This window comes from Dipodomys ordii, unplaced genomic scaffold (assembly GCF_000151885.1).
Source record: "Dipodomys ordii isolate 6190 unplaced genomic scaffold, Dord_2.0 Scaffold47, whole genome shotgun sequence".
NCBI lineage: Eukaryota > Metazoa > Chordata > Mammalia > Rodentia > Heteromyidae > Dipodomys > Dipodomys ordii.
In genome coordinates, this window is record NW_012267263.1 from 2,482,338 (window position 1) to 2,494,964 (window position 12,627).

The following is a 12,627-nucleotide window of genomic DNA, read 5'->3' on the forward strand; positions in this document are numbered from 1 at the left end:
AAGGAAGGAAGGAAGGAAGGAAGGAAAGAAGGGAAAGGAAAGGAAAGGTACACATGGCCACAGAATGTCATATTGTGTGGCTGGCATGTTTATTTCTCAGTATCTTCATCATTCAGCAGCATGTTGAGATCCTGTGCCAGACTCTGGGCATTGCAGGGTGCCCTCCAGAATGTCCACTTCCAGCAACACACAGTGCATCTTCCTTAGAAACACCTCATCGCATTCATACCCTCAACCAGCTCAGTGGGGACCTCCCTCATCCAGCTGTAACATATTGGCCACCTCCAGAAGCCCCCACTCCACCTTAGGTAAGTCGGGGTTGAACTCTACAGGGTTGATGTAGACCTCGGTGGCCTGAGGTGCAGGAGGAAGCCGACCCACCCCTGCACATGTGAGGTCAGGAGATTATGGGTACACTGCCAACTTATTTAATAAACAGTCAGAGCCACACAATGTGGTCCTAGTCAAAAACCTATTACATATTACATACCTGAAATACTAAACATTCTAGAAGACAAATGAATATTTGTATTCACCTTTTATGAACTTTCTGGTTTAAAAGTTCTATCTGCTTGCTTCCTAAAAGGCCTCATCCTTGATTCTTCAAAGAGAAGAGAAAACGGAGAAGGAAAAATGACTTGGATTTGTAATATTTTTAAATGTACATAAATGTGTACAATTTATATGTATCTAATATTCCTTTTCAAGATATTCACATACATTACCACAAATCTTCATGAGTGAAGCTGAAAATGTGAGCTCCACATCATAGAATGCTTTGCACATTCCTGATGAGAAATAAGGCTGAGAAGGAAAGTTGAACCTAAAACTTGAGGCTGATATATGTCACTAATTCACATGGAAGACCTACAAGTTCAGAATAAAGCACAACTTCAAACTGAACTCTAGGACTTGACTGTTGCCCTTCACTACTGAAGTCCCCTTAAAATGAGGCACACACACTAGGAGGCCAGTCAACTAGTTTTCCTTCACACAGAATAAGAATCAATAAATGATCTAGTAAGACTAAAAGTAGGATTCAGTTTTAAAAGGAATCTCACACTAAGCCAAAAAAGCAGAAGACAGAATTAAGAATTTAGCTCTAGCCAGGCTCTGGTGGCTCACGCCTATAATCCTAGCTACTTAGGAGGCTGAGATCTGAGGATCACTGTTCAAAGCCAGCCTGGGAAGCAAAAAAATCTATGAGATTCTCATCTCCCATTAACCACCAAAAACCAGAAGTAGAGCTCGGACTCAAGGTACAAAAACAATAGCCTTATGCAAAAGAGCTCAGGGACAGCACCCAGTCCCTGCATTCAAGCTCCACAACAAACAACAACAAAAGAATTTAGCTTTATTTATACATATTGAAAGAAAAAAATAGAATTCCTAACCACGTTTTAAAAGATTGCAATTTATACACTTCTGGATGCCATTATACTACTGAAATTATTTAATCTGTTTTCAGATTCTTTTTTTAATATGAAAAATAGACAACATAAAAAGTAATCATTGGTGGGCACCAGTGGCTCATGCCTGTAATCCTTAGCTACTCAGGAGGCTGAGATCTGAGGATTGTAGTTCAAAGCCAGCCCAGGCAGGAAAGTCTGTGAGACTCTTATCTCCAATTAACCACCAGAAAACTGGAAGTGGCACTGTGGTTCAAGTGGCAGAGCGCTAGCATTGGGCTAAAGAGCTGAGGGACAGACAGCACCCAGGTTCAGAATTCAAGCCCCATGACTGACCAAAAAAAGGAATTATTATCCTATCACTATTAGATCATCTGAGTGTAGTGTTTTTTTAATTGAGATACTATATGCTTTTTTTGTTTGCTTGTTACATTGCAAACTTTTCTCCATATTTCAAATATTATTAACGAACATTTTTAATGACTGCCATTTGAATTAAGTTCTTTTACAATATATCATATTCTAGTCACTAAAATGCTAATTCATTTAAGAAAAAAAAAACTGTGACACAAATACACCCTTCATTTTCCAGTTACATGAGGTAAGAAATTGGTAACTTTGCTACATACACTTAGTGAAGAAACTGTAGGGTCTATACTGGTAGCCGATGGAGTTACTGCGAGAAGAAATACAGCATTGTGTCTGCAACGCATAGCTCAAGCTGCTGATCTGATGGTTGTCTCTGGTTCCCCATGATGACCAAGGGCCTATAAAGCAGATAGAATAAAACTGCGTTAGCTCCTCCATGACCATAGAGAAGCACTGTCAGCACCACAAAATCATTGTTAATAAACATGAGTCACTAAAATCCTGACTTTTTAAGAATACTTTAGAAAGTCTTCTTTTAAAAAAAAAAAAAGCTTAACTAGTAACTACTTCAATGCCCATCTAATTAGAAAAAGTACAGTTCATCCACACAACAGATGTAGTTCTTTAAAGAAAGAAGCAGAGGGACGAGCACTGGTGGCTCACACCTATGATTCTAGCTACTCGGGAGGCTGAGAACTAAGGACCTTGGCTTGAAGCTACCTAGGCAGGAAAGTTCATGAGACACATATCCAATTAACCACCAAAAAGCTGGAAGTGGAGTTGTAGCTCAAGTGGTAGAATGCTAGTCTTGGCAAAAAAGCTCAGGGACAGCACCCACACCCCAAGTTCAAGCTCCTGGACTGACACAAAAGAAGGGGGGGTAGTGGAGGAGGAAGAAGAACACATCTATCCATACATGTTTTCTGCCTTGTATTACCCAAGTTCAACAGTCTTCCCTGCCAAACATTGCCCCCAGTTGCATGTAGCAAGGCAATATGTTGATGTAGAAGGATATGCAAATAAGTTGCATGGAAAAGAGAGGTGAAGTAACATGTTCAGTACCCTTTTTTCAAAGCACAAGGAAACTGCTGGGTGCTGGTGGCTCAAATCTGTGATCCTAGCTACTCAGGAGGCTAAGACATGAGGATAGCAGTTCAAAGCCAGCCTGAGCAGGAAAGTTCATGAGCAGTTTATATCCAATTAACCACCAAAAGACTGTAAATGGAAGTATTGTTCAAGTGGCAGAGTGCCAACCTTGAACACAAAAGCTAAGAGACAGTACTCATGCTGAGTTCAAGCTCCATTTTATGTGTGTGTGTGTGTGTGTGTGTGTGTGTGTGTGTGTGTGTGTGTATGTATGTATGTATTATACAATGCCCAAAGATTCAAAGACTCAATCAAACTATGCTTATAACTATGTTGGGAGAAAATAGGGAAAAGCATGTGATAGTGGCTATACAGAATGTAACTGAAATCTCCTTGTATCCTTATGTTTTTGAACATGAACAAAATCCTCAATGAGCAAAACAACATATAAAAGAACAATAGCCACAACTTATTGAGAAATACAACCAGATGAAAGGCAAAAGAATTCAAAGTGTCACTGGACAAGGGAAAGAAATAAGAAAGGGAATTAAGGAGGGCACCAGTGGCTCACACCTATAATCCTAGCTTTAGAAGGCTAAGATCTGAGGGATTAAGGTTCAAAGCCAGCCTGGGGGGGGGGGGAAAGACTCCATTCCCAATTTTTAAAAATCCTGACTGGAAGGATAATTCAAATGGTAGAGTACCAGTTGTGAACAAGCAAGTAAAGTGAGAGCTCAAGGTCCTGAATTCAAACCCCAGTTAACGGCATACAAATAAAGAAATTGGGGGGGGAGGGCTAGGAAGGTGGCTCAGTGGTACAACACTTGCTTTGCATGCATGAGGCCCTAGGTTCGATTCCTCAGCACCACATAAGCAAAAAGAAAAAAGCCGGAAGTGGCGCTGTGGCTCAAGTGGTAGCGCGCTAGCCTTGAGCTGAAGAGCTGAAGGACAGCACCCAGACCCAGAGTTCAGGCCCCACAACCGGACCCAAAAAAAAGAAAAAATAAATAAATTGGGGAACTAACTTTAAACTGTAAGCCTTTTAGTATCCTTGGAAGTTTAATATTTTAGAAAATAACTTTAGGGCTGGGAATGTGGCTTAGTGGTAGAGTGCTTGCCCAGCATGCATGAAGCCCTGGGTTCAATTCCTCAGTACTACCTAAACAGAAAAAGCTGGAAGTGGCATTGTGGCTCAAGTGGTAGAAAGCTAGCCTTGAGCACAGAGAGGCTCAGAGCCCAGGCCCTGAGTTTAAGCCCCAGGACCAGCAAAAAAAAAAAAAAAGAAAGAAAGAAAGAGAGAGAGAGAAAAGAAAAGAATTGTATAGATGAGGAAGTGAAGGCTGGCTCTGGTGAGTGACGTTTACACTTGGCTTAGATGTAGGAAGAGGTGGAGCAGACTCTTGTGTCATTGCAACAGCCAATGTGCTTCCATGCAGAGCTTTCTCCAGGCCCCACACTAGATCAGGATGGAGACACTGTCAGTGTCATAGTAAAGGGCACAATAAATCCCTTAGGAGTGAATCAATAGACCAACCAGCAAATTAAGAGATAAAGGGAAGAGCCCAGCTCTGCCACACTCCTCTGTAAGGCCTATACAGCAAGGCATCTCACAGGCAGGGCTAACAACAGCAAAGGGAATAACCAAAACAGGAACCAGCACGCCAGAGTTCAGCAACATTACGGACACAAGGAGATTACAATTCCATTCTATGTAGTACCACATGAAGAGGCAAAATTAAATGGTTGGCTGACACAGCATGGGTCCAGCAAGGGTTAGCTTCTGCCCTTCCTGCAGAGTAACTGAAGAGAGGGCCTTGCACCGTTATCATTGGAAGGCCTGTGTTGCATGCAAGGAAGTATCAAGTATCCAGAAAACTCATAGTCCTGCCATTGTTAACTCTGTGATACTAAACAAGTCACTCAGCCTCTCAGATGTACTTTATATTTTAATAGAATGATACTATCCACATAAAACCTAGTGTGAGGTGTCCTGTAAGACTACTATTTAAGAAACTAAGGCAGAGGAGGTGACTCTGGGCTGCATAGCAAGACCCTGTCTCAACCACTCATCCCTATCCCCACCCCCAAAACAATACCTGGTGTGTGGATTAGCCTAAATAGCAAGTCTTTTAAGGCTACTTCATATTAAGTATTCAAGACAACTATGACTGGAAACACAAAAAGTCTGCAAAGTACTCAAGATTCCACACATTTTCATTGTAAAAATGTATTTCATTAATTTATACGTTCCAAAATTACAGAAACTACTTTAACACTAAATTTTATGAAAAGAGGTACTTGGTAGAAGAATCTCACCATTGCTGAGAGTAGTCTTCAATGCCAAAATGGAAGCTGCTGGAAAGGTGCTTAGGGAGAGCTGCCTAGACCAGATGTGACCTGTAAAAAAAGAAACAAGTCAAAATTTAAGAATTTAAAACTAAAGATATTATTTCTAGAGAAAAGGAAATAGGTAATAGTCATAGGAAATTAATATCTATAAAATAAAACAACTAAGGCCAGTGATTTCTGGGCTCTATGACCAGCTGCCAAGTAGCTGATATCATAGCTCCCCCTCCCTTCACCCTCACATCCACCTAGTTATCAAGCCTCACAGAGTCTCCTTAAAAATGGAACCCTGTCCAGCTGTACCTCTGCTCTAGTCTTGTTGGCCCTTCTTTGTTAAGGCTTCTTGATCACTCAGTCACAGGGTAATCTCTTAACAAGTTTCTTATTTCTCTTTGCCTAATTTAACCCTTATCTAAAATAGTAGGTTTGATTATTTCACTTCCCTGATTTATCTTTGGCTCCATAATGCATGTAAGAGTCAAAAGTCCTCAATTCAGCCTGAAGGGCTACCGCATGGTCCCAAGCCTGCACCTCAGTCTCACACTGCCATGCCAGTCATAGTCGGTGTTGAACTCACTCTGCTCTGATAATTTTGTGCCTCCATGAGATTCTCCAGGTGTTTTTGCCACACCCACTTGTAGTGAAGCCTCCCTGTTCCACAGTGAGCCCTGTTCCCTCTAGAGCACCAGGGTCTTATTGCACCAGGCTCTAATTGTACCATCCTGTGTAACCCCTCACGCAGGTACAAGTATAGGCTCTGAGCAACTCATTGTTGGCAAGAATGCCAAGACCAGTAGATGGGGAACAAAATAATGTTTTGAACAAATGGTACTAGAGCAAATGAATATCAACATCCAGAAGAATGAAGATGGAGTCCTACCTCACAAAATATATAAAAATTAGGTCAAAATGGGTCAAAAACCTAAAAGTGAGAACCCAAACTATAAAACCCTTAATATAAAGGACATACTATGTCCTTGGATTTGGCAGTTTTTTAAGACATACCAAAAGCAAGAGTGACAAAAAAAAAATCAGACCATCAAAATTTCAAATTTGTTTATTTCAAAGCTGGGATGTAATTAAGCAGTAAAAGCACTTGTCCAGTGTGCACAAAACCCTGGGTTCCATCTCTAGCATCACAAAAAACAAAAGCAAGTTGTGGCTCAGTACAGAATACCTGCCTACTATTTGCCAGGCCCTGGGTTTCATTCTCAAAAGAGGGGGAAAATGAAATACCATCAAGAAACTTAAGACACCATACAGAATGATATAAAAATGTTGTAAGGGGCTGGGAAGGTGGCTCAGTGGATGAGTGCTTGCCTGGCATGCATGAGGCCCTGGGTTTAATTCCTCAGCACCACATAAGCAGAAAAAGCCAGAAGTGGCTCTGGGCTCAAATGGTAGAGAGCCAGTCTTGAGCTGAAGAGCTGAAGGACAGAGCCCAGGCCCAGAGTTCAAGCCCCATGACTGACAAAAAAAAAAAAGATTGTAAATCATATATCTGACAAGATTACATATCTAGAAAATGTTAGCTCTTACAACTAAAGACAACCTTGTTTTAAAATGAACAAAGATCTGGACATTTATTCAAAGAACATACACAAATGGCTAGTAAACACATGAAAATATATTCATTACCCATCAGGGAAATGTAAAACAAAACTACAGACTGAAACTACTTCATAGCTAGTAAGATGGCTAGAATCAAAACCACGTATGATAAACAAGTGTTGGCAAAGAGCAACCAGAACCCCAGACTCTGCTGGTGGGAGTACAAAGTAGTAGATACTTCAGAAAAGCCCAGCAGAGCCTCAAAAAGTTAGATTATGGAGTTGTCATTTCATTAGCAACTCCATCCCAGTTACATACACAGAAGGAAAGAAAAGTAGACATATACACAAAAGCATGTTGTGTGCATATGTACATATAGCAACCTCAGGCCTAATGGCTAAAAAGTGGAAATGATCCAACAGTCCTTCAACTGATGATTGGATGAATAAAATGTGCATGGAAACAACAACATCATTCAGCTATAAAGGATACTGAGGAATCCATAGATGAATCCTGACTTTATACTAAATGAACAAAGCCAGTCAGAAAAGTTTGATTCTATTTATATGAAATCTCCAGGACAAACAATGACGATGATAGAGGACAGAAATGGATCAGTGATTGCTTAGGGACAGGGTCCAAAGGGAAGCTGGGGATAATAGCTACAAATTACAGGTTATCTTTGGAGTGATGAAAATGTTCTAATTGTCATAATGGCTGTACAGTTCTCAGCACAATGCTACATTGAATTGTATACTTTAAAATGGATAGAACTAGACTGGCATTGTGGCTTAGCAGTAGAGTGCTTGCCTAGCATGCAGGAAGACCTGGGTTCTATTCCTCAGTACCACATAAACTGACAAAGCCAGAAGTGTTGTGGCTCAAGTGGTAGAGTGCTAGCCTTGAACAAAAGAAGCTCAGGGGCAGTGCCCAGGCCTTGAGCAAGCCCCAGGACTGCCCCCACCCAAAAAAGGTAGAACTATATGTTATATGTTTTTATTTTAATAAGTCTGTTTAAAAAAAAAAAAGCTAGGTACAGGAAGCTAGGCATTGTGGGTGCAAAATCTTATGACCTCCTAGTCCATGAACAAGTTTCACACCCCTGAATGACTATAGACTCCACGAAGGCATAGTGAAGGGGGGTAAAATATAAACAGCTTAAGAGAGTCCTGGCAACTAGTTTAAAAGTCCTAAAGGAAAGCTAGCTATTTGAAAGAGACCTCGACAAAAAAGGAGATGGACAGGGGCGCGGGGGGGGGGGACAGATAAAAGAATGTCCAGGCCAAATTTTTGCAGCAAAATGGGTAATGAAAACAAACTTTTCAGCCGGACATCGGTGGTTCACACCTGTGACCCCAACCTACTTAGGAGGCTGAGATCTGAAGACTCTTATCTCCAATTAACCAACAACAACAACAATAAAAAAAAACAGAAGTGTGGAGCTGCGGCTCGGGTGACAGGAAAGGCAGCCTAGAGCGAAAAAGCAGAAGGGCAGCCCCCTGGTCCAGAGTTCAAGCCCCAGTACCGGTACAAAGGAACAAAAACAAAAATCCGAGCTTTTCAGGCTTCGGGGCGTCTCTACGTTTTGCAACTAGGAAAAGGCAACGTCAGTCGCGAAGAGGTCCCTCCCTGGGGCTGCACACGCCCAACACGGGGTAGGGGAGAGCACGTTCTGACCGCCACCAGTGAGGGACAAGGGCGTCGAGGACAGGGGTCCGAACCGTATGCCTTCCCCAGCTTTCCCCGGCGGCCCTTAGCCTAGAACACACCAGGGCCGCCGTCACCTTCAAGCCTGAGGGTCGCGCTCCCGAGGAAAGCGACGCTTGCCGGTTCCCGCTCCTCTTCGCCGTGCAAGCAGAAGCGGTTGCCGGAACTGACACACCAACCTTCCTGACCGGCGTCCAGGTCACCGGGCCCCAGCACCCAGAGAGGGAGCGGACGCGCCCAACATCACACAGCGGGCCCGGGCATGTCAGAGCCAGAGACCGAGGCACCTCGCTTCCCTCCGCCCAGGCTCCGGCAGACCCCGCACAGCCCCCGCACAGCGCGTCCGGCTTCCCGCTCTCACCCGCGCGAACGCCGCACCGTGCAGGAAGACAGCCCGCCGCGCGCACGGCCGCAGCCATGGCTGAGCTGTAGCAGCACCGGCGCCTTCCCCAGGGAAGCCTTCCCCACCGCCTGACGCGACCGCTCCTCCTCAAATGGCTGGTCTTGGCCAGCGTCTGGACGCCCAAGACGTGAGGGTTACACTGTGGTGCGGGCCATAGGTGGGAGATTGTCCAAGAGGGTCATGGAGGAGGCTGAGTCAGGCGAAGCCGCGGGCAGCTCACAAGGGTCCTCACGCTAGGACCCAGGACGGGGCCTGAGGGGCGGGGCCAGGGGCGGGGCGGGGCCGGAGGGGCGGGGGCGGGGCCGGAGGGGCGGGGGCGGGGCCGGCGGGGGCACGGAGGTCAAAGCCCGATCCTTAAGGGAAAAAGCTTCCGGATGGACGACTATCTCTGAGTTCAAGCCCCAGTGTTATCACACACACACACACACACTACCTAGGACACGAAATCCTCTTTGGCAGTTCTCTTCAGTCTTGAGGACAACAGAAGCTTTGCATTTGGGATATTTCCGGGCCTTCTTGAGGCTGTTTTGACCGTCCATCTGTTTTTCTTTAATTTTTATTGTTATTATACAGGTAGTGTACGGAGGGCTTTTGGCTATGTATCTTTTAGCTACAATAAAATTGTGATCATAAAGGCAGTACTTTCCTGAGTTCTCTAGTCATTCACTGAATGAAGCAGGGGTAGAGCCTCTGAATTTAAAGTCAGCTCTCAAAAATGTAGGTGACTTTGGGACCCTTAAGTTCACTACTCTGTCTAAAGTGAGGACAGACTTGTGTGCTACTTTGTCCTTGACCTGTGAAATTTGGCCTAACTCTGGGTAGTTAGTAGCAGAAGTTATTATGGTGCTACAAAGGTTTTTTTAAACCACTAAATTTGTATGTATACCAACCTACCTTAAATGATGAAACCTTGCAGTCCTGTACTGGTGGGTTCATGGCTGTAATCTCAGCTACTCAGGAGGCTGACATTTGAGGATTGTGATTAGAAGCCAGCCTTGGTAGGAAACTCTGTGAGGTTCTTTTTGCCAATTAACCACCAAAAAGCCAGCAGTGGAACTGTGGCTCAAGTGGCAGAGCATCATCCTTGAGCAAAAAAAGCTATGATTTTTTTTTTTTTTTTTTTTTTGCCGGCTGTGGGGGCCTGAACTCTGGGACTGGGTGCTGTCCCTTGGCTCTTCAGCTCAAGGCTAGCGCTCTACCACTTGAGCCACAGCGCCACTTCCGGCTTTTTCTGCTTATGTGGTGCTGAGGAATCGAACCCAGGGCCTCATGCATGCAAGGCAAGCGCTCTACCACTGAGCCACCTTCCCAGCCCCCTAATCTAGATTTGAATTTCAAATTTCAGCATAAAGCCTGAGGCAAGAAAATCATGAGTTCAAGGCCAACATAGGCTACATAATAAGACGTTGGTCATGGGGCTTGAACTCTGGGCCTGGGCACTGTCCCTCAGCTCTTCAGCTCAAGGCTAGCGCTCTACCACGTGAGCCATTGCCCCACTTCCGGTTTCCCAGTGGTTTATCGGAGATAAGAGTCTCACGGACTTTCTTGCAGGGGCTGGCTTTGAACCGAGATCCTCAGATCTCAGCCTCCTGAGTAGCTAGGACTACAGGCATGAGCCACCAGTGCCCACCTGCATTTGGCTTTTGGGGGGTTAGGATGTGTGCCAGTGTAATATAACCCGTGGGGCTGGATAATCAGGCATGGCCCCGTGGCCGGCCCGCTGGAGGGGGCGGGGCATCAAGAGGTGAGCCTCACCGCTCCACAGACAGGGCCACCAGACAGGGCAGGGCTTTGAGAGGTTGAGGACACCGTCCCACCCGGCGCCCTGCGTGCCCTGCCGCCGAAAGGGGGCGGGGCGTGCCGCTGAAAGGGGTGGGGCGTGCTACAGGAGGGTGAGACGTCAAGCCCCACGTGGTGAGCTGTCAGGAAATGACTGGACAGTGGGCAGCTTGGGGAGGAGCATGAATGGCAGTTGGAAAACTGTTGGGGGGGGGGGGAGAAGCGTGGAGGAAGGAGAGGAGTAGGAGTGGAGGAGAGATGGCAGGAGGGGAAAGTCTGCCAGAGCAGGGCAGGCCTGTGGAGGACAGGGCAAGCCTTGAGAGGCCATTTGGGGCCTTCTCTAGAGAGGCCTGTGGAGAGGCGCCTCTTGGAGCAGATGAGGGCAGGCCTGTGGAGAGTGGAGAGGCCTGCAGTGGAGGAGGAAGGGAAGAAAGGGAAAAGCCTTCCCCTTAGGAGGTTTGGAGGTCTGAGGTTTGGAGACCGACTAATAAAGGTCAGGGGGTCAGGACTGCCTAATGGAGGCTTGGAGGTTTGGTAGTCGAGGCTGCTCTTGATTCTGGGTATCTATCACAGGACAAGGTAGTCTCAAGACCCTTTTCTGGTGTTAAAAGTGTAAATAAACTTCTTTTGTCCATCCACCTTTGACTGTGCCTCGATGGATTGTCTCACTCTCTGGAGGTCATAAGTCTAGAACTAGAACACAGGATCTGAGAGCTTTCTCTTAGCTTTTTTCCACTTAAAGCTGACCTTTTCACTTGAGCTACAGCTCCACTTTCAGCTTTTGGTGGTTAATTGGAGATATGAGTCTCATAGCCTTTCCTGTGTGGGCTAGCTTCAAAAACCATACTTCTCAAATCTCAGTCTCTTGAGTAGCTATGATTACAGGCATGAGCCACCAGTGCTCAGCTTCATTTAGATTTCAAATGCTTAAATGATTGTTTTATAATGAGCTAATACAAATTGTCAAGACACACCTGGTCTTAATTTCTTCACCTAAGTTGCAAGGCAAAGAATCTGAATTTAAAATAACCTGACCCAGTAAGTTTAAATGTAACTACCACAGAAAATAGCAAGTGATGACACAAATACACAGAAAGCTTGAAGTAACAGAAATGATGGGAAATTGGTTTAGCAATATTTGATAAATCTGCATGTTGTATTTCAAAGGAAGATGACAAGGAAAGCATAAAAGATGAGGATGAAGAGTGATGGGGGAAACTTAGGGTTATAATCACCTAGGTATAGACTCTACATCTTTGCAAGCTTTTGAGTTTCTTGGAGAGGCATTTTATGTGCAGTAGAGAGGGAATTGCACATATCCATGAGTAAGAAAACAAATGGTATGGTTATGACTGTCCACACTACACATGACTTGACTAGGGATCTGTCACAACTAATGTCGCCACGCTGTCCATTACTGAAACAGGCCAGAATAAGCCCAAAGGTTCCAAGGAAGGAAGGCTATCTCAGGCAGTCACCTAGTGGGTCAATTACCTTTTTTTTTGTCTGTCATGGGGTTTGAACTCTGGGCCTTGGCACATGCATAAGCCACCAGTGCCCAGCTCAATTACCTTTGGTACAGAGGTTCTAGAGAAAGAGGAGGCAAAGTTATCTGCAGTTCAAGCACTTAAAGATAAATTAAGAAAAGCTCAATTCATCAGGGCCCTGGCTTTCAGGAAAAAAACTGGTTGCACCATTTTCTTCCTCTCCGGAGGAAGAGAAGAATCCTGAGAAGCAAGAGTTGGGAAAGTAAAATCAGCCATAAGAGGCTTATGGAATATACAGCTGCTCCCAAACTCTTCTAGCTGGAGATCCTATACAGCTCTTAGGGTCACTTCCGTAGATCTGGGGACACAGGTAGGGCAAAGGGAGCCGAAAGGCAACCACTAGGTTACCCACATCAATAAGGAATGCCCTTGTATGCAGCTGTGTGAGATGTCCACCTGTCCAGGGGCCCGCAGTAAGTTACAAACAGTT

At 44.9% G+C, this 12,627-nt stretch overlaps 1 protein-coding gene across 1 annotated transcript in view; it reads right to left on the bottom strand.

The window, feature by feature from the left end:
* Mrps5 (mitochondrial ribosomal protein S5) overlaps positions 1 to 9,072 on the bottom strand; it is a 27,415-nt gene extending 18,343 nt beyond the window's left edge. Inside the window, exons 1-3 of the mRNA XM_013019875.1 lie at positions 8,830 to 9,072; positions 5,181 to 5,261; positions 2,039 to 2,176 (exon numbers count right to left, since the gene is read on the bottom strand). Of these exons, the coding sequence (XP_012875329.1) occupies positions 2,039 to 2,176; positions 5,181 to 5,261; positions 8,830 to 8,887 (277 nt within the window). The 5' untranslated portion in view covers positions 8,888 to 9,072. The remainder of the gene's footprint in view (positions 1 to 2,038; positions 2,177 to 5,180; positions 5,262 to 8,829) is intronic.
* Positions 9,073 to 12,627: the final 3,555 nt, after the last annotated feature.